Source organism: Nilaparvata lugens, chromosome 4, assembly GCF_014356525.2.
Source record: "Nilaparvata lugens isolate BPH chromosome 4, ASM1435652v1, whole genome shotgun sequence".
NCBI lineage: Eukaryota > Metazoa > Arthropoda > Insecta > Hemiptera > Delphacidae > Nilaparvata > Nilaparvata lugens.
In genome coordinates, this window is record NC_052507.1 from 23447950 (window position 1) to 23467341 (window position 19392).

The window sequence follows — 19392 nt, forward strand, 5'->3', positions numbered from 1 at the left end:
ACAGTGACAGTGAAAAAATAATATAACTCCCGCGAGTTCAAAAGAAGTATCTGATTCTCATTCAGCCCAGCCGATCAAGTATGAATAGTCACATTAAAACTCATTGAGATTATATTTTCACTGTCACTGTTGTGTGCGAATCCAGCTTTATTAAAAATGTAAGTATGACAAATAGGACTACTTGAGAACGCAATAATTATTTAAAGTATTCAAGATATAGGAAAAATCTTTTTCGATGATCTTGTGGTGAGCTGAGTTACTTCAGCTCAAGTTAGGTAGATAAACTTCAACTATCACTTTATTGATGTGTCATTAAATTGGTCACAGGTCATTGTCACATTCAACTATCACTTAATCGAGGCGTCATTAAATTTCAACTATCAGGATTCCTTATTTTATTATATCATCAAAGACTCACACATTCAATCAATGCTGACAATTTGAAGTGAATCACTCTATGACTATAGTGACTCATGACTTTTATTGTTAAATAAAGTTTTTGATGGAACTGAATAGACCTTTATTGGTAATTCAATTACATAGACATGTAATCAGAAGGCCATGCAACATTCATATTATAAATATAACCAATGAATCAATTCCACAATCTACATAAAAACATTTTTACTTTATCACCCAAACCGCCAAATAGGAGTCAACTAATAATAACGCAGTCAACACCAACTTTTTCCATGATTTGATGTAGAAAGTAAATAAATTATGTAGGCAAAAATAAGAATTTGCTATTCATATTATTAAATGATTTTGTAGATATTGTTGGAGGAAAGATCAAGCATCTTAATAATCATTAAATGAAAAATAATATGATATAAATAAATAAAAAATAATACTTTTAATTGAAACAATTTATTGTGTAGCTTTAGATTTTGTTTTCACTTTTTTCAATTTCTTCAATCCATCCAAATTACCCTTCAGAAGATTGCAATAGGCTTGTTGAAATTTATTCACATCTTTAGGTGGAATCTGAAAAAATCATAATTTTTAATACATTACAAAGACACAGAATAAATCCATTCCACGATTTTATCCTTATTCATTTTAAATAAGAAGAAAATATTTACTCCATGAGAATTAATTAAAATTTTTGCAATAGATAACTTTTTAACAATATAATAGGCATGTAATCAGTTTTTTTACGTACAATATTATATTTTATAAAGTTCGTAAACTGCAATTTGATTAATTCGAGCAAAAAAGAATAGGAAGGGAAATAATTATTAGCCTATAATTTCAATTTTAATTTATTAAAACACACAAAACAAGACAAAACAAAATGACAAAGAATTACAAAACAAATAAAATACAATAAAATGTTACAAATATAAAAAACCATGGGCTTTGTGGTTGGGTGTGTTGGAGAAGAGAAAAAAAAGAGAGGAAGATACTTAGCCAACTATGGTTTCCCATGTAACAGGCAGGCAAAGAAGAGAAGAGAGAAGTGATGGGGAAAAAAGGGAAGGGAGAAATGGGGCGAAGGAAGAAAAACAGAGGAATAGGTACGCAAAATAAAGGTAAGCGAGTCCACTGAAAAATGAAAAAAAAAACTAATCATTTAACTGTATCATTTCACCATTCCAAGTTTTCCTTTTATTGTTAAATAAAGTTTTTGATGGAACTGAATAGACCTTTATTGGTAATTCAATTACATAGACATGTAATCAGAAGGCCATGCAACATTCATATTATAAATATAACCAATGAATCAATTCCACAATCTACATAAAAACATTTTTACTTTATCACCCAACCCGCCAAATAGGCGTCAACTAATAATAACGCAGTCAACACCAACTTTTTCCATGATTTGATGTAGAAAGTAAATAAATTATGGAGGCAAAAATAAGAATTTGCTATTCATATTATTAAATGATTTTGTAGATATTGTTGGAGGAAAGATCAAGCATCTTAATAATCATTAAATGAAAAATAATATGATATAAATAAATAAAAAATAATACTTTTAATTGAAACAATTTATTGTGTAGCTTTAGATTTTGTTTTCACTTTTTTCAGTTTCTTCAATCCATCCAAATTACCCTTCAGAAGATTGCAATAGGCTTGTTGAAATTTATTCACATCTTTAGGTGGAATCTGAAAAAATCATAATTTTTAATACATTACAAAGACACAGAATAAATCCATTCCACGATTTTATCCTTATTCATTTTAAATAAGAAGAAAATATTTACTCCATAAGAATTAATTAAAATTTTTGCAATAGATAACTTTTTAACAATATAATAGGCATGTAATCAGTTTTTTTACGTACAATATTATATTTTATAAAGTTCGTAAACTGCAATTTGATTGATTCGAGCAAAAAAGAATAGAAAGGGAAATAATTATTAGCCTATAATTTCAATTTTAATTTATTAAAACACACAAAACAAGACAAAACAAAATGACAAAGAATTACAAAACAAATAAAATACAATAAAATGTTACAAATATAAAAAACCATGGGCTTTGTGGTTGGGTGTGTTGGAGAAGAGAAAAAAAGAGAGGAAGATACTTAGCCAACTATGGTTTCCCATGTAACAGGCAGGCAAAGAAGAGAAGAGAGAAGTGATGGGGAAAAAAGGGAAGGGAGAAATGGGGCGAAGGAAGAAAAACAGAGGAATAGGTACGCAAAATAAAGGTAAGCGAGTCCACTGAAAAATGAAAAAAAAAACTAATCATTTAACTGTATCATTTCACCATTCCAAGTTTTCCTTTCATTGTTAATAGCAGCTTCAATATAGGGGGTGAAATTTTCATTGCTGCAACAAGTATCAACTCAGCGAGTCCACACCTTCAACAGAGGGGATGAAGATGCGCACTTTTGCTATGTTCACCTGCCAACTAGTCCAAATCAAGCTGCAAAGTCAAAAATTGTTTCACAGACTCCCCCTTCAAATGTCATTGTCAAACGATCAATTGTTGCAGCAATGAAAATTTCACCCCCTATATTGAAGCTGCTATTAACAATGAAAGGAAAACTTGGAATGGTGAAATGATACATCATTTCAAAGAGAATTCAACGCTCTATAAACCCAATATAAGAATTAGTTTTTGTAATGTATTGTTGGAGACTTATAAGCCCTTAAAGAGCAAAAAATTGGATAAATACCTGTTGTTTTAACATTTACACACCTTCAAGAGCGAATATCTCGGGAACTGATGGGAATTCGTGTAGAGAATTTTTCAAGCTTCATTTTTGAGTAGTTAGTTATGACGGTTGAACGCGTTGTTCTCAAGATATGAGCGTGGAAGTAAAACGCTGAAAAATGCAACTTTTACACCACCCTCATCCCCTTAGCACATGAGTTAGGAATTGGGACTTTTGATATGTTCTCCTCCTAACTAGTCTCAACAAAGCTGCAAAGTCAAAACTTTTGTTTAAAACATTCCCTCCAAATTTCTTTGTCAATTGGTCTATTGTTGAAAAAATGGAGATTTCACACTTAACACTAACGCTGATGCAAAAGGTGAAGGGAAATTCGTAAAAGTGTGAAATTATACATCAAATTGAAGAGAATTTGATGCTCTATAAGCTCATAATCAACATGGATTTTTCCCATCGATTTTAAAAAAGTTATAAGAGCAAAAATAGAAACAAATTGGTGACAAACGTGTCTTTTTCAAAAATGTCACACTTTCAAGAGCAGATATCTCGAAAACTAGAGGAGATATAAAGAAAGTTGTAGAATGAATATTGTAGGAAATTATGTAAGCTTTAATTTGTTATATGACATTCAAGTCTTTAGGATACATAGTTTTTTAGTTTTATGCGAGAAACCAAAAAATGGTACCTTTAAACCACCCCCACCCCCTTAGCACAGTGGGTAGGGGTGGGGACTTTTGATATGTTTACCTCCTTACTACCCTTAACAGAACTGTGGGGTCAAAAATTGTCTTTCCAACTTTTCCCTCTATAACCTTTCCTTGACTGGACTAAATAGTTTCAATCAGGTACTTGTGGATGAGAATACTGCGTGAGGACTACTGTTCACAGAACTACTAGTTATTTAACAGCAACAATTTTTCCACCAGTTATGACAAAACAATTTATTAATATTTCAACAGAATTAAGTAATATTTGACAATTTTTTCAAGTATCAATTCTGAAATTATCCGAATAATTCAATCTAACAAAACTCTAATAATTCGAGAGTCAACAGACATGGAAAACTGCTGAACAAAGAATGTCAATTACAATAAAAATGCAATATCAGCTTACCTAGTCCCTTCCCTTTTAACTATTCAACAACTCTTCAAAAATCATCGATATCCAATAATTTGCAAAGAATTAAATAAATTGAAAAATATTTAGACTACTTACAATAGTACTGATTTTCTTGTTTTTACAAGATGCACGGATCAGACATAGATACTCAGAAGGTTCTGGCAAAGGCTTCCGTCCTTGTCTTGGGTCAGGTCTATTTCTGCCATCATCTTAAAATAATATGAAATGAGTCAATGTCACAAATAATACTAGACACATAGATATACTTTTTTTTTAAATCACTGCTTTAAGCAACTCACTTTCTCAACACAATAGAAAATAAGAAACAAACCACGACAAAGAGATCTCTTAATCATGATTCTAATAGATAACACATGCAAATCAGGTACCAAAAAAATTAATAAAATATACATCAAAAGCCAGTCATATTACACTAGTTCATCAGTCTGAGAAAATAGAGAGAGACATTTGGAGAGAGGCGCAAGTTTCAACTGCGTCGTCGAAATGTGTCACCAAGCATTAGTTCTTATGCAATTAGTGACGTCCAATTTATTAATATTGGTGGTGCTATTATTATCATTTATCATTCGACTAAGCAAATGGCACTATCCTTTTCTAACTCCGCAACGACGTCAAATCGTTTTTCAACAATGTAGAAATATAATATAACAAAATATTAAATCTCATTTGAAGATATTAAATCATTGAAAATTATATTTTATTGACGAATATAAAATAGAATAGTAATGATTATTGACGAATAAAATATAATTCATTATTTTTAACAAGAATGAACAGATAATATTACATCAGAAATGCCGATATCAACCATCTTCTATAAAATGCAGTGGCAAGACAGAGAATCGGAAATCGTTCTCCTATCTTTCTCCACTGCCATTATAACGTGAACCTCACTATAGATGCTGGTGTCCCAGCGATGTCCGGACTAGTTGTGAGACACCGAAATCTGGTGACTTGACTCTACTCACTAGTCTAATGAGCGCCATAAGAACTATGCCCCGCTATTAGCTCGGACACCGGTGTGGGGGAGTGAGGGGAACGTCGACTTCTCTTCTGGTGTCTCAGTCTGTCATCTTGGGCTAGCCAATAACGACAGACCATGCATGTGAGACACATGCTCATCATACAAGTCCTGTCGTTAATCGCCAGCCTTAGGATCGTGAAACTTAGGATTAGCCGAAGTAAAAATGTCATAAACAATATTAAGGTTTGAGAAATATTATGTTCATTCAGAAATCATACAGGGGGGTGAAAAGTCCGAGAACGGCTTAATATCTCATACACAAAGGTTATTTGACGGTGGGTGTGATTGGGGATCCTACTCAAATTTAAAATACTACTTTACTATGATTTCAAAAATCTGGTCCGCCATATTGAATGCAACTTATTTTTTTTAAATGGGAAGGATGTCATGCGATACAAAATTTCAAGATAAGAAGAATGGCGAAAACCGCATATCGATATCTCAAATCGTTCAGAAGATATTCACATTATTAATCAATGCCACTTATGTATTTCATTTCTAATATGCATGATATTAATTAATAATGTGAACATCTTCTGAAAGGTTTGAGATATCGATCTGCGGTTTTCACCAATTATTTTTTCTTGAAATTTCGTATCGCATGACAACCTTCCCATTAAAAAAAATAAAGTTGTACGGTATTTTATATGGTGGATCCAAGATGGCGGACCAGATTTTTGAAGTCATAGTAAAGTAGTATTTACAATTTGAGAGGGATCCCCAATCACACCCACCTTGGAATCACAATCTTTTATGAGATACTAAGCCGTTCTGATACTTTTTTCTCTCCTTTCTGCTTTGAATAGTATTGATTAAAAGTGTGAATATCTTCTCAACGGTTTGAGATATCGATGTGCGGTTTTCACCATTCATTTTCTCTTGGAATTTCGTATCGAAATCATGTATCGCATGACTACCTTTCTATTTGAAAAAATAAAGTTGCATTCAATATGGAGATTTTTGAAGTCATAGTAAATTAGTATTTTCAATTCGAGTTGGATCACCAATCACACCCACCTTCAAATTACCTTTGTGTATGAGATATCAAGCTATTCTCGGACTTTTCACCCACCCTGTATAAAAATGCTAAGCAAACGTTATAATCCAACAGCAATACATGAATTGAGGCAAAAAATAAATAACAATGGGATATTGGCTATTTTCACACTAACCGATTACTCGGAGGCACGGCAAGACACGCCAGGAAGCTCTCCGATTGGCTGATGATTATATATGATTATTGACGGATTGAGAATTAGCCAATCGGAGAGCTTTCTGTCCTGTCGTTTGGTGCCGTCGAGGAATCGGTAGGTGTAAAAACTGCCATTGTTGAAAGTGTTGATTAAATTCTACATTCTACATCCTGTAACAATACCTGCTCATTGTACGAAATCAAGGTGGGTAGAAATTTAAATCTGATTAAATTTTACAAAAAATACTCACATCTTTTCATAGTTATCGTAACTGAACCTCCACCTCGGGATTTCTGGAAGATTTTCGTTAGCTGCGACAGGAACTAGAATAAATAAAACAAAGGATCAACATTTCATGATCTAAACAAGTAGAGTACTATAAAATGATATGTTGCGATATCACAGAATATACCAGTCACTGTTTCATCTAATTGGAATGCTTTCAAGGATAAGTCAAGCATACTTTTGCTTAACAAGCAGTCTGGAACGGTAAAAGATGGATATATGAATTTGAGTTCATTAGAAGTAATAAGTAGAATATTTCGTCAAACAATAGCAATCTGTAGAGATGAATGAAAAGTTGAGCCTTATTAAACAAAAAAGTATCCTTCAATTAAATGTAAGAGCAAATACACATCTACAATCAAACGTGGATATAGCCATGGAGCGGGGAAAAATAGGTAGTTTTTTCAAGTATCCGTAGTAAATAAGTTCATCTTATCAAGGATTTTTAACAGTGTTATTCGTTTTATAGAAGCCTCTCATAGCAATTATGAAATTTATATTCCTTAGTTACTAAGAAATACAAATTTTATGGCCAATTTGTAATAAGCTATTAAACAAAAGATAATAACAATAATGTCTGACCTGGCTGGCTCAGGTCTGGTGTCAGAGTTTTCAGGTCGCACCTGATCAATTTCAGGGTCTCTGACATCACCTAAAGACAGCTCCTAGGCAGCCGGGACCAACGGTTTAACGTGTCCATCCGAAACACGAGAGCCGCACGAGAAAAATATTTTTCCCGGCATTCGAATCCGGGCCACTGATTTTCGAAGCCAGCATCTAAACCACTTGAAAACCACCAAAACATAACAAAATTCCTTTTGCTGATATTTATGATGTCTCCACTATTCCGCTATTTATTATATATATTAAATCTTAGAGGATGGTGCATAAGATACAATATATCCTGTTTTCGAGCAGAAAAATTTTAGCGCCACTAAAAGGACAAGTCAGTCAGGACAAGTCTGTCGAACATGTGTGAATGGACATGCCTTTGATCGCGAAAAGCTTCAAACGAAAAATAGCGTTTTGACAGCAGCTTCTAATACCTTTTACAAAAAAATAAACAACCAATAACAATACATAAACCACTTGAAAACTAAAAATTATAACGATTAAAAACAATTTAACCTCAAACAGAAAAGAGAAGAAAAATGTTTTTTGTTATTTTGTATGCACCAGGACGCATTCACCATGTGTCGCAGTACTTTATTACTCTGGAAATATTGCATTGTATTAATGTTGGAGATTCTAGAGCAGCCACACATCTGCATTTCTTAGGTGCAGATGGGTTTTAGATATGTTTGTAGATTGTCCAGATATGTAGCTTGTTGTCCAATGAGTGCTGGGTTTGTTTTCCCAATAGCCAGTACATTTTGTTGCATTTTAGTCCAAGTTCACACCTTTTTATTTTGATAAGCCCTTTCCATTCCATAGCATCAAGAGTCATACCAAGGTATTCCAATCTGTATTGCTGTGTGGCACAACATTTCCATTAAAATTTAATCTGAACGGATTCTCGATGTTCTTGATGATGAAGTTGACGTATATGGACTTCAACTCATTTCATCGAATTCTCCATTTCTTAGTCCAGTCATTGAATTTGCTGGTGGAATTATGCAATTTTTATGCAGCTTCTTCAGCTGTTTCACCTTCTACTAATATTGCAGATATTGCAGAGTCAGCAAATGTTGCAATTGTCACTTCACCCAAATGAGGAATATTACTTCATATTTATTCAGTTAATTAATAATATTATACTTCATATTCTTTATTAATATGACTTCAACACCTTGTTTTACTCTGAATAATCTGTTTCTTCTTTTATGTATTATAATAATATTTATAATATTACTGAATGATATTTATTCTTTGTATTAAAGGAGACAATCTCTTCATTAGCAATTTTTCAAAATTTGCCACTAACTACTGCCATCTTTCAGATTGAAGAAAAATGCTGCTATTGTAATTAAGGGATTATTTTGGGAACTTCTTCAAGATTTCACCTGTGATTAATTCAAATTCGAAAGCTTTCTTGATACCGTAGGCTATACAGAATTGTCTCCATTTCTTTTTAAACCTGTTGTATGAGGACTGGATCTACTTGATAATTCATTTTTTTGAGAACTTCTTCAAAATTTCACCTGTGACTAATTCAAATTCGAAAGCTTTCTTGATACCGTAAACAGAATTGTCTTCATTTCTTTTTAAACCTCTTGTATGAGAACTGGATCTATCTCTGTTTCTAACACTTTGTTCGTGTGTGTCAGGTGATTTATATGCCAATATTAGAGTAGAATTGAATTGATTTTATTGTTTCACAAAAAAACAGATTTATAAAACATCAGTAAATGTACTAATTTAAATAAGATTATATCTATGTTTAAACTATTTCACAAAATAATTGAAACTGTACTCACATGGACCTGTCGGTCTGTTCGTGAGTAAGAGTTCGCATACGTATATTGAAATTTAATTTACGCAGATAACTTATCTATGATACAGAGAAGTAAGATTACTATTATAGTAGTATTCAACTGTTTTTAACAGCTTTTTCATCAAAGATAAAAAGATCATGTCTTGTGCATTCTGGAGCAAGACGACGTTTTAATAGGTGGTCATCTAACTGGATATCACCGCAGTCGCAGTGTGTGGACCGTCAATTTGCCTCCAGATTGTGCAGTTTTCTCTTGTGCGGGCACATTCAGCTCTGAGGCGGTTCAGAGTCTTCCACTTGCCATATGGCAGCTCTGCTCCTGAAATTCAATGCCAGTGACATCTATACTTCCCTGCCACAGCTGAATCCATTCCTGGGTGGCGAAGAGTCCAGCACTTTCGTTTCACTCAAGAAACTGCGTCGGGTCGTTAGTCGGTGAGTGGCAGGGGTATGGCCAAACATTGGTTGCCTATCATCTGTAGTCTGTCGAGTTCGCTCAGCTCTACCAGCTATTTCTCTTCGGATTGGAGGGGGAGCAATACCACTAAGTTGGTAAAGTAGTGGGTTTTAGATGGCTTCAGGCACCCTGTCACAATCCTGCAGATTTCATTGAGCGCTACATCTACTTTTTTTACGTGGGCTGAGCGACTCCGAACAGGACAGGCATATTCTGCAGCTGAGAAGCACAGAGCTAAGGCTGTAGATCTAAAAGTGCTCGCATCAGCACCCCAGGCAGATCCTACCATCTTGCGCAGGATAGCATTTCTGACATGGAACTTCTTCTTTGTGCTCTCACAGTGGCTTTTGAATGTCAGGCTTCTATCCAATTTCACCCCAAGGTAAGTTGGGTTTTCCACATGTGTTAGTAGCTGTCCAGACCAGGAAATTCCAAGTTGTCTCTGGACTTTCTTGATTTTACCCTTAGATACATGATTTTTTGTAATAAGTTGATATTTTTTTATTGCTTAGACAGTAGTCTTAATAAAGCTGAAAAAATAGTGAAAAAATTGGGTGCCTAAGAATTATTATACCAAAAAAACTGGTATAAAAAAAGTCTAAAAAAAAAGTTTGACTTTTTACCCTTTAATGCATGATGTCGCATATTTGAGACAAACCGAGGTACATAACTCATTAGGTATAAGACAAATAAAAAGTGAGGTACATAATTAAGAAAATATGTTTTGATATTCAAATAAGACTGCGAAATTAGCAAAATATTATTTTTACTGTTTGAATAAATAGCCTATTGTGAAATAATAAAAAATGTCTGTTAGTAACTGTCAAGTGAAACAAATAAAAATTGAGGTGTATAATCAAAAATATGTAGCCTATTAATACTCAAATTAGGCTAGGTCATTTACAAAATATGATTTTCACTTTTTAAAAATATTAGATAAATACTGCCATCAGGTATCTCTAAATCTGTAGAGAAAATAGCATCAAGAATTTGCTCATCAGTTAGTCCTTCACGATTAAAAAGTGAATCATCTAGTTTATCCTTGCTCCATTTATCCAAATCACAAGTAATCATACTAACTAAATAATAAAAGTAAAAACAATATAAATCATAAAATACTATTTAGCACTGAGCATAAACTAAAGAACTCAAGAAATTGGCAGTGTATATCTTTAACCAAATAATATTTTGAAGCATTATAAAAATCATGCAATGTATTTTTTATGATTTTTTGAAAACACGACATTTATAAAGTAAAGGTTTTCATGACAGCAATATTTCTAACAAGCCAAAGTGAATGCTAATGCATTCTAGTGGCAATGTGGTGAACTATCTAAACTAAAGAAGTGTTGCAGATATGCTACATCATGATTACAAACTCCACATTTGTTGGATATGTCTATAATAACTATAATTTCGGTTTGTCTCAGATATGCTACACCATGCATTTAAGATGGAAGGCACTTAATTCATTCATGCGTGTCAGGTAATAGGTAATTAAATACCAAAATTAGAATAAAAATCCACTGTTTCAACAGCTTCGTCATTGAATACAAAGAGGTCATGTCGAGTGCATGCTGGTGCAAGACAGCATTCTAGGAGGTGGTCATCTGACTGGATATCGCCACAGTCGTAGTACGGGTCTTCAATCTGCCTCCAAGTTGTGCGATATCTTTCGTGCTGGCACACTCTGCTCTAAGGTGGTTCAGAGTTTTCCATTTGCCACATGACAGCTCTGCTCCTGTTGTAAGTTGCTCCCTCAACACCAAGTCATTGGCATCTGTACTCTCATGCCACAATCTCATTATTTCCTGTGGTGCCGAGGAGCCCAGCTCCTTTGTCTCTGTCAGAAAGCTGCGTCGAGACTTCAGCCGGTGATTTGCAGGGGTGTGGCCAAACAAACAGGTCTGTTTTCGTTAAACTGTCGAGTTCGCTCAGCACTACCAGCTATCTCTCTTCGGATTGATTGAGGGGCTATCACACTGAGTTGATTGATTGACAGATTGATTGAGGGGCTATCACATGAGTTGATATAGGTACTGAGTTTTCGTTGGTTTCAGACAACCTGTCACAATTTTTCAGCTTTCTCACAACCTGTCACAATTTTTCAGCTTTCATTGAGGGCCACATCTGCCTTCTTAGCGTTGGCTGATCTGCTCCAAACAGGACAGGCATATTCCGCAGTGGAGAAACACAGGGCTAAGGCTGTTGTACGCAGAGTATGAGCATAAACTGATGTGACTGTGCAGTTGGGTAGCTCAACCGTAATTATTTCAATGTCATTATTATTCATTGTATAAGAGGTCATGTATTTACGTTCAGGTTATCTCTGACAAAAATGCAGCTGCCGTATTGTTTGTGGGGGATCTCCGAAACCAGTTCCATTCCACGTATTTTGGGCCTGCTTTGGGCATCAGTTCTATGTGTTTTTGAATGCACAGCACATCAATTCGACGTGTCTTGCAAATATTACTAAGTATTTCTTCCTTTATACTAGATAAGCCCTTAATATTAACTGAGATTGTCCCTGACTACAGTAAAATTAACAAGAACCTAACCTCAAAAATACCAACAATAGGACGTGCATGATAAACATGTGTGTAAGCTAATTAATGCCGTCATAAATATTTTTGTATCATCACAGCAAAAGGCTTAAAACAATTTTTTGCAAAATTGGGGTTTGTATCTCTAATTTTTTGTTTTATTTTTCTTCACTACTTTATTTGAGGTTTAATTATTTTTGTATAATAATTATAATTAGTTATTTTCCAGTGGTTTATCTATTGCTATCGGTTGTTATTGTAGTTTATTTTGTGTTAAAATTTGCTGTAAAACATATCTTTTTTGCAATCAAATAACACTTGCTTGACAAGCAGAAGTTTGTTCAAAGCCTCTTGCTGATAACAACACATGCATGATAAACATTTTTTGTGTACACACATGTTAATCATGCATGTCCAATCGTTAGTGGCCCGCATAAGAATCTAACTAAATAATAACCCACAAAGTTTGAAATCAATCTAACCTATAGCTAAATTTTAAACTAAGTAGGCTACTTTATGAGGTCTGTCTACGTAGCCTAACAAAATTTTGCTTTTAAATAGAATTTAGCTTTGAAGACACAATAGTATTCAACATAAAATATTATTAAAAATTTACTACTGTTAAGAAAATATTTTGGAAACAAGTGATTGACTAGAGACAAGACCATAATGCAATCAATACTTACCACTTCATTTTCCAAAAGAACCATGACTGAAATATGAGAAACTAGAAAGCTAAAGAACTAGTGAAGAAAATGGAATGTAAATTATTCACCAATACAAGAGAATGAAGATAATTATTGCAATTTACTGAATAACAATTCCATGTTGTGTATTTGGTATTGAAATTTATTGATAACCAGATGATGATGATGACAATAACGAGTTGATGACGTTTCATAAAATCAGCTGTTTATGCTTGGACATATGATTGGGCGGAAAGCCACAAAGTGGGTCGACGACAAACTGGGTCGATCTCCATTTCACACTGACGACAAACTGGGCTAAAGACAAGTGCGGTCAGCGACAGAGTGGGTCACATTCCAAAGCAGACCACAAAGAAGAAGGGAGCAGACTCAGTGAGAGTCTGGAGTCTGAGACTCAGGAAGCAGACCTCTTCTCTGTGAGCAGACTCAGTTTGTCATGTCAAGAGGCGACAAATGCGGTCGATTTTCATTCCTGCACCTCCAGACAAATTCGGTCAGCGACAGAGTGAGTAACATTCCTGAGCAGACCCAGTTTGTCGTCATGAGTTGACAGATGCGGTCGAAAAAATGACTCCCTTTGTCGTCAAGCCAGTTTGGCCCTATACCCATAAGTAGACATACCATATTAAGCGCGCAATTTGAAATCTTATAAAGAGAGCAAGGGTAGTTATTCAAACAAGCATGCTTTTCCATCGTAACGGCTACTTCTATAATATAAGAACTCGGTTAAAAATATTAGATGAGGATGAAATAACTAGTAGTTCTGTAAAAAGTAGACCTCATGCAGTTATAAACTTCACCCTCCTCTAATACTGTCCATCAGAGTAAATTATGTCCTATCGTGTCAGCTCCCAACTCGTCCCAACAAAGTTACAAAGTCAAAATTGTGTTTAAAACATTTCCTCCAAATTCTTTTGTCAATATTGGTCTATTTTGGCAAGAATGAAGATTTCACACTCAACACTAAAGCTGCTTCAACAGTCGTGGGGAAATGCGTAAACTTAAGAAATTATACATCAAAATGAAGATAATTTGATGCTCTAATTTAATTCAAATCTAATTCCATTATATTTCAGCTCTATAAGCTCATAATCAGCATGGATTTTTCCCATCGATTTTCAAAAAGTTATGAGTATATAGCTATATATATTTCTATAGCAATAATTTGCTATAATAGCAAAATATTGGAGGCAAATGTAGTTTTTCAAGAATGTTACACCGGTGGTTCAATATTCTAGGAAATTATGTATAGAGTAGTCATGTCCGAAAGATGCATAGTTTTTGAGTGATGAGCGAGAAACCAAAAAATGGTATCGTACCTTTGAACCACCCTCACACACAGGGGTTATGAGTGGAAACTTTTGATATGCGGTTTACTTCATTACTACCGCAAACAAAACTGTGGGGTCAAAAATTGTCATCCAAACGTTTCCTTCTATAACCCTTCGTCATCTGGACTACAGTAGCTCCAAAACTTGGAAAAAGAAGCGAAGAAAGCTGAATTGAGAAAAAAAAACAAATTATAAAAATATAAGCCTCAAAAAAGCTTCGTGAGCAAGAAGAAAATTCAGGAATTTGTCTATAATCCTGTCCTCAACACTATAAAAAATCAAGACCATCCCTACTTGGCAACATCATTGTAAAATATAAAAGTACAGAGATTATTTGTGAGAGACAGTTTGTAATTGTTTATTCCTATCAAATCTGTTGTTCTTTGGAATTTAGTCTACTTATAATACTTATAGCTGGAGCAGTAAAATTAAAATTTATAGGACAGTGCTGCGACCAGTGTTGATGTATGCTTGTGAAACATGGGTGTTGACAAGTTGTGATAAGATGCTGTTGAATCAATGGGAGAGGAAAATCCTAAGAAGAGTTTATGGGCCAGTGGAACGTTGTGTTTATGGGTCGTTGGTTGGGCCATGTGGAACGTATGCCGGAAATCCGTACAGCAGGTATGTCTCTGTATCAGCAACCAGGGGGACAAAGAAAACGAGGCCGACCACGCAAGAGATGGTTGGACGACGTGGAGGCAGACCTTCTATCCTTGGGCGTGAGAAGGTGGAGACAGCGAGCACAGGACAGAGATGCATGGAAAAGGCTTGTTTCATATATTTTTTTATTCTTTTCCACAAGAGGAAAAGGCGTATGGTAAGGCGGTAAGAGGTAAGGCGTATTGTCACGAAAACAGCAGTACTGTTACTAAAACATTGTGATTGTAAAATAAACCAAAAGTAACCTAAGGTTAACCGCATAGTGAGGAGGTAGAGAAAGATGTCGGTCAGACAAAATAGAGGTTCCTCAATGTAATATAAACATTGTAACATTGAGGTACCTCTATCTCGACTTCGACCTCTCCATCTACATCCTTGGGGTTGTGTGGCAGAGAGCACCTAGAGTTCTAACTCCACCCTTAATAAAGGCAATTATTCAATTCAATTCCTTACTATACGATTAATGTAAGAATCCCATACAATAGAGGGAACAGTCTTGAATAGATATAATCTGTCATAAATAAAATATGTTATTGGGAGACAATGAGACAATAATAATTCGTGTTCTCAGCAAGAGATTAGTGTCGATAAGTAGCCCACTCAAAAACTTCATCGCTTGATAAGTCTTGAACTATTTAAAGTTGATATGAATTTTACATTGCTTTTGTAGTTTCATTATGTTTTATTACATTCAAGTTCTATGTAAGAGGGTTCATTCAACCGCCAATTTCAAGCTGTACTTGTAAGCTACATGAAATACAAGAACAACCAATTACTTATAATTACCAATTACCAATAACCAATTAAACAAACTTTGTCCATTCCTTCAAGTCATTAGTTTTGTATTGTTTAATAATTGCCTAATATTTTATATTCAAGCTTACAAACGTTCAATGCATTCTTCAAGTATTTTAATGAAGAACAAATTGATTTTTCAGAACGTTGGTGAAAATGAGGAAATAAAACGACAAATGCCATAAGAGAATACAGAAACATGTTAGCAAGTTCTTGTACAAACATGAACTGAAAAATATATTATTTTTAGAAAAATACAATAGAGTAGGATCAGTTCAGTTCATAATACTATTGAAAGTAATAAATAATGTTATCAACAAAATTTCTCGATGAACATGAGATGATCACATAGAAATGTTGCAAGTATAAACTAGTAGTCTAAGTAAAGCTTTCATAAAAATACCAAGCATAGTATCATGTATTATTCATTTTTCTAAGATTTGCTGAAGAGGTTTCCGTGAACCTGATTCTGAACCATGCTCGATAATAGAATATTATAAAGATTCATAATTGATTATTGCAACCAAATTAGACCTTGGATTACTGAGAATCAAACATTCTCATCAAAAGTACACTTGTAAAATACATTTTACAGTTGGTTTGTTGTTCAGGAGGATATTTTGAAGTGCTTCTCATCTTTTTCAGCCAATTCGATTAGCTTGGCATGAAGACTGCTATTCTTGAATCTGTCAATATACGATTCAATCATACCTTCAGCTGAAGGTTTGTAACGTTTCAATACCACTTTATCCCCTGCAACAACAGAAAAATACAATAGTTTATACATGAATAGAATAACAAATTTAGCATATATGGGTAAAAGAAAGGAGACGGGGCCGCCGAAAGCAATGGATGAAGAGGTAGAAGTTCTAGTGACCCTTCAGTGGTCGCCTATTGTTAATGAGTTTCGACATTTTCGTTGTCTATTGTTAAGGATTCCACTCCGAGGAATAAATTGGTTGGAATTTCATTGACTATAAGGACTGATTTTCTTCAACGATCTGAATCTTGGCGTGCCATACTATAAGCAGTAATTTTTTGGCGAGCTGAATTTTGCTGAACACCGCTTGATCAGTAGGTATTCAATAAGGCTTGTTTTACTATACTCTAAAAACAGCCTTGAGTGTCACTTTCACAGTGAGCCGACAATCAGTCATATGGCTCTAGCATGAACGAAGCTTGTAACATAGAGTAATGATGAAATTCTTCAACAAATGAATTTAGAGACACAAAAACGGACATAAATTGAATATGAGCCCCAATTTTAACAATTTCTAATGAAATTTATACCGTATTATGTTTTATTACATTCAAGTTCTATGTAAGAGGGTCCATTCAACCGCCAATTTCAAGCTGTACTTGTAAGCTACATGAAATACAAGAGCTTAAACTAATTACTCTTGGTTTACACAAAACAAACTTTGTCCATTCCTTCAAGTCATTAGTTTTGTATTGTTTAATAATTGCCTAATATTTTATATTCAAGCTTACAAACGTTCAATGCATTCTTCAAGTATTTTAATGAAGAACAAATTCATTTTTTAGAACGTTGGTGAAAATGAGGAAATAAAAACGACAAATGCAATAAGAGAATACAGAAACATGTTAGCAAGTTCTTGTACAAACATGAACTGAAAAATATATTATTTTTAGAAAAATACAATAGAGTAGGATCAGTTCAGTTCATAATACTATTGAAAGTAATGAATAATGTTATTAACAAAAATTCTCGATGAACATGAGATGATCACATAGAAATGTTGCAAGTATAAACTAGTAGTCTAAGTAAAGCTTTCATAAAAATACCAAGCATAGTTTCATGTATTATTCATTTTTCTAAGATTTGCTGAAGAGGTTTCCGTGAACCTGATTCTGAACCACGCTCGATAATAGAATATTATAAAGATTCATAATTGATTATTGCAACCAAATTAGACCTTGGATTACTGAGAATCAAACATTCTCATCAAAAGTACACTTGTAAAATACATTTTACAGTTGGTTTGTTGTTCAGGAGGATATTTTGAAGTGCTTCTCATCTTTTTCAGCCAATTCGATTAGCTTGGCATGAAGACTGCTATTCTTGAATCTGTCAATATACGATTCAATCATACCTTCAGCTGAAGGTTTGTAACGTTTCAATACCACTTTATCCCCTGCAACAACAGAAAAATACAATAGTTTATACATGAATAGAATAACAAATTTAGCATATATGGGTAAAAGAAAGGAGACGGGGCCGCCGAAAGCAATGGATGAAGAGGTAGAAGTTCTAGTGACCCTTCAGTGGTCGCCTATTGTTAATGAGTTTCGACATTTTCGTTGTCTATTGTTAAGGATTCCACTCCGAGGAATAAATTGGTTGGAATTTCATTGACTATAAGGACTGATTTTCTTCAACGATCTGAATCTTGGCGTGCCATACTATAAGCAGTAATTTTTTGGCGAGCTGAATTTTGCTGAACACCGCTTGATCAGTAGGTATTCAATAAGGCTTGTTTTACTATACTCTAAAAACAGCCTTGAGTGTCACTTTCACAGTGAGCCGACAATCAGTCGTATGGCTCTAGCATGAACGAAGCTTGTAACATAGAGTAATGATGAAATTCTTCAACAAATGAATTTAGAGACACAAAAACGGACATAAATTGAATATGAGCCCCAATTTTAACAATTTCTAATGAAATTTATACCGTATAATGTTATATTTTGACACTTTTTCTGTTTGAACTTGAAAATCAATCATCAAAATAAACTCTTGCTATCTATTATTATAAAATATAAATATGCAATGAAAATAAAGTAAATTAGGTGTAGTGAAGGTCTGTGTACACGTGAATAGTATTTATGTGATTGATATTTTTATACATTAATTTTTCAACTGAATCCGTCCAATGAATCAGCTCAGTCGCGATGTAAATAATTACCAAAAAAGTGGAATAAATATTAATTGTTATGTTATAGATAGATACAACTTTCATGACATCAATCAATTAGTGCTTTTATTTTTTCTAGTAGGCTAAGGTTTTCCAAGTAGAGTTATTTATTACCTTCAATGAAAGTGTTGGACATGACGAGCACCTTTCGTGGCTGCTTGAACTTCATGACAATGTCTCTCCAGGCGGCCCACTTGTAATCGCCACTGTTGGTCACAGCCGAGTAGCCGTCGAACATCTCCTTTGCTTTGGCAATATCAGCTGTCGACTTGTACACTTGCATTTTCCTCAGGAAGTTGCCCATCGCCTTCTTGCCAACTGTTCTTATCTTCGAGCTATCCAGCGACACCAGCAGGTTTTCTCCTGCCTCGGTTTCCTTTACAGTGAACAAGCCTTCTCCAGCTTCAACAAGAACTCTGGCTATCACGTACCTGTCGAAAATAAGAACTTATAATATTTTTCAAACGATTTTTTCACTCTCTTCATTACACCCACCATGAAGCCTGCTGTTTTTGCATGTTAAGCCGTTGCTTAATATAATTTGTATTGTGTATTTGTGAAGAAGCAATATATTCGATCCTCAAATTCCTGCCAACCTATACAATGCAGTAACTACACAGAATATTTTTTGCTATTTCAATTTTAATTCATAAGTTGAAATGAATAAAAATATCAGTACAAAAGTGCATACAAAACACAGAAATACAATTCAGGTTCTACTGTACAACCCTTTTTGTATTCTGTCATTTGCAATAGT

At 34.2% G+C, this 19392-nt stretch overlaps 2 protein-coding genes across 5 annotated transcripts in view; both read right to left on the reverse strand.

Moving 5' to 3' along the window:
• Positions 1 to 848: 848 nt before the first annotated feature.
• Positions 849 to 13173, reverse strand: LOC111047202 (signal recognition particle 14 kDa protein). 2 transcript variants are annotated; one of them, XM_022332894.2, is made up of 4 exons: positions 12890 to 13116; positions 6735 to 6807; positions 4343 to 4455; positions 849 to 984 (listed from the first exon to the last, which is right to left on the reverse strand). In XM_022332894.2, the coding sequence occupies exons 1-4, from the start codon at positions 12911 to 12913 to the stop codon at positions 868 to 870; spliced, it is 327 nt and encodes a 108-aa protein (XP_022188586.2). In that variant the 5' UTR covers positions 12914 to 13116; the 3' UTR covers positions 849 to 867. The 2 variants fall into 2 exon arrangements, with proteins under 2 accessions (XP_022188586.2, XP_039283070.1); XM_039427136.1 differs by lacking the exon at positions 849 to 984 and adding an exon at positions 1630 to 2112 and having other exon boundaries at positions 12890 to 13173.
• A 4106-nt stretch (positions 13174 to 17279) lies between these two features.
• LOC111047212 (dipeptidyl peptidase 3) overlaps positions 17280 to 19392 on the reverse strand; it is a 29752-nt gene continuing 27639 nt past the window's right edge. For all 3 annotated transcript variants that reach the window (XM_022332907.2, XM_039427137.1, XM_022332908.2), the window contains 2 exons: positions 18750 to 19066; positions 17280 to 17855 (listed from right to left, as the gene is read on the reverse strand). In XM_022332907.2, coding sequence (XP_022188599.2) covers positions 17710 to 17855; positions 18750 to 19066 — 463 coding nt within the window. In that variant the 3' untranslated portion in view covers positions 17280 to 17709. The remainder of the gene's footprint in view (positions 17856 to 18749; positions 19067 to 19392) is intronic.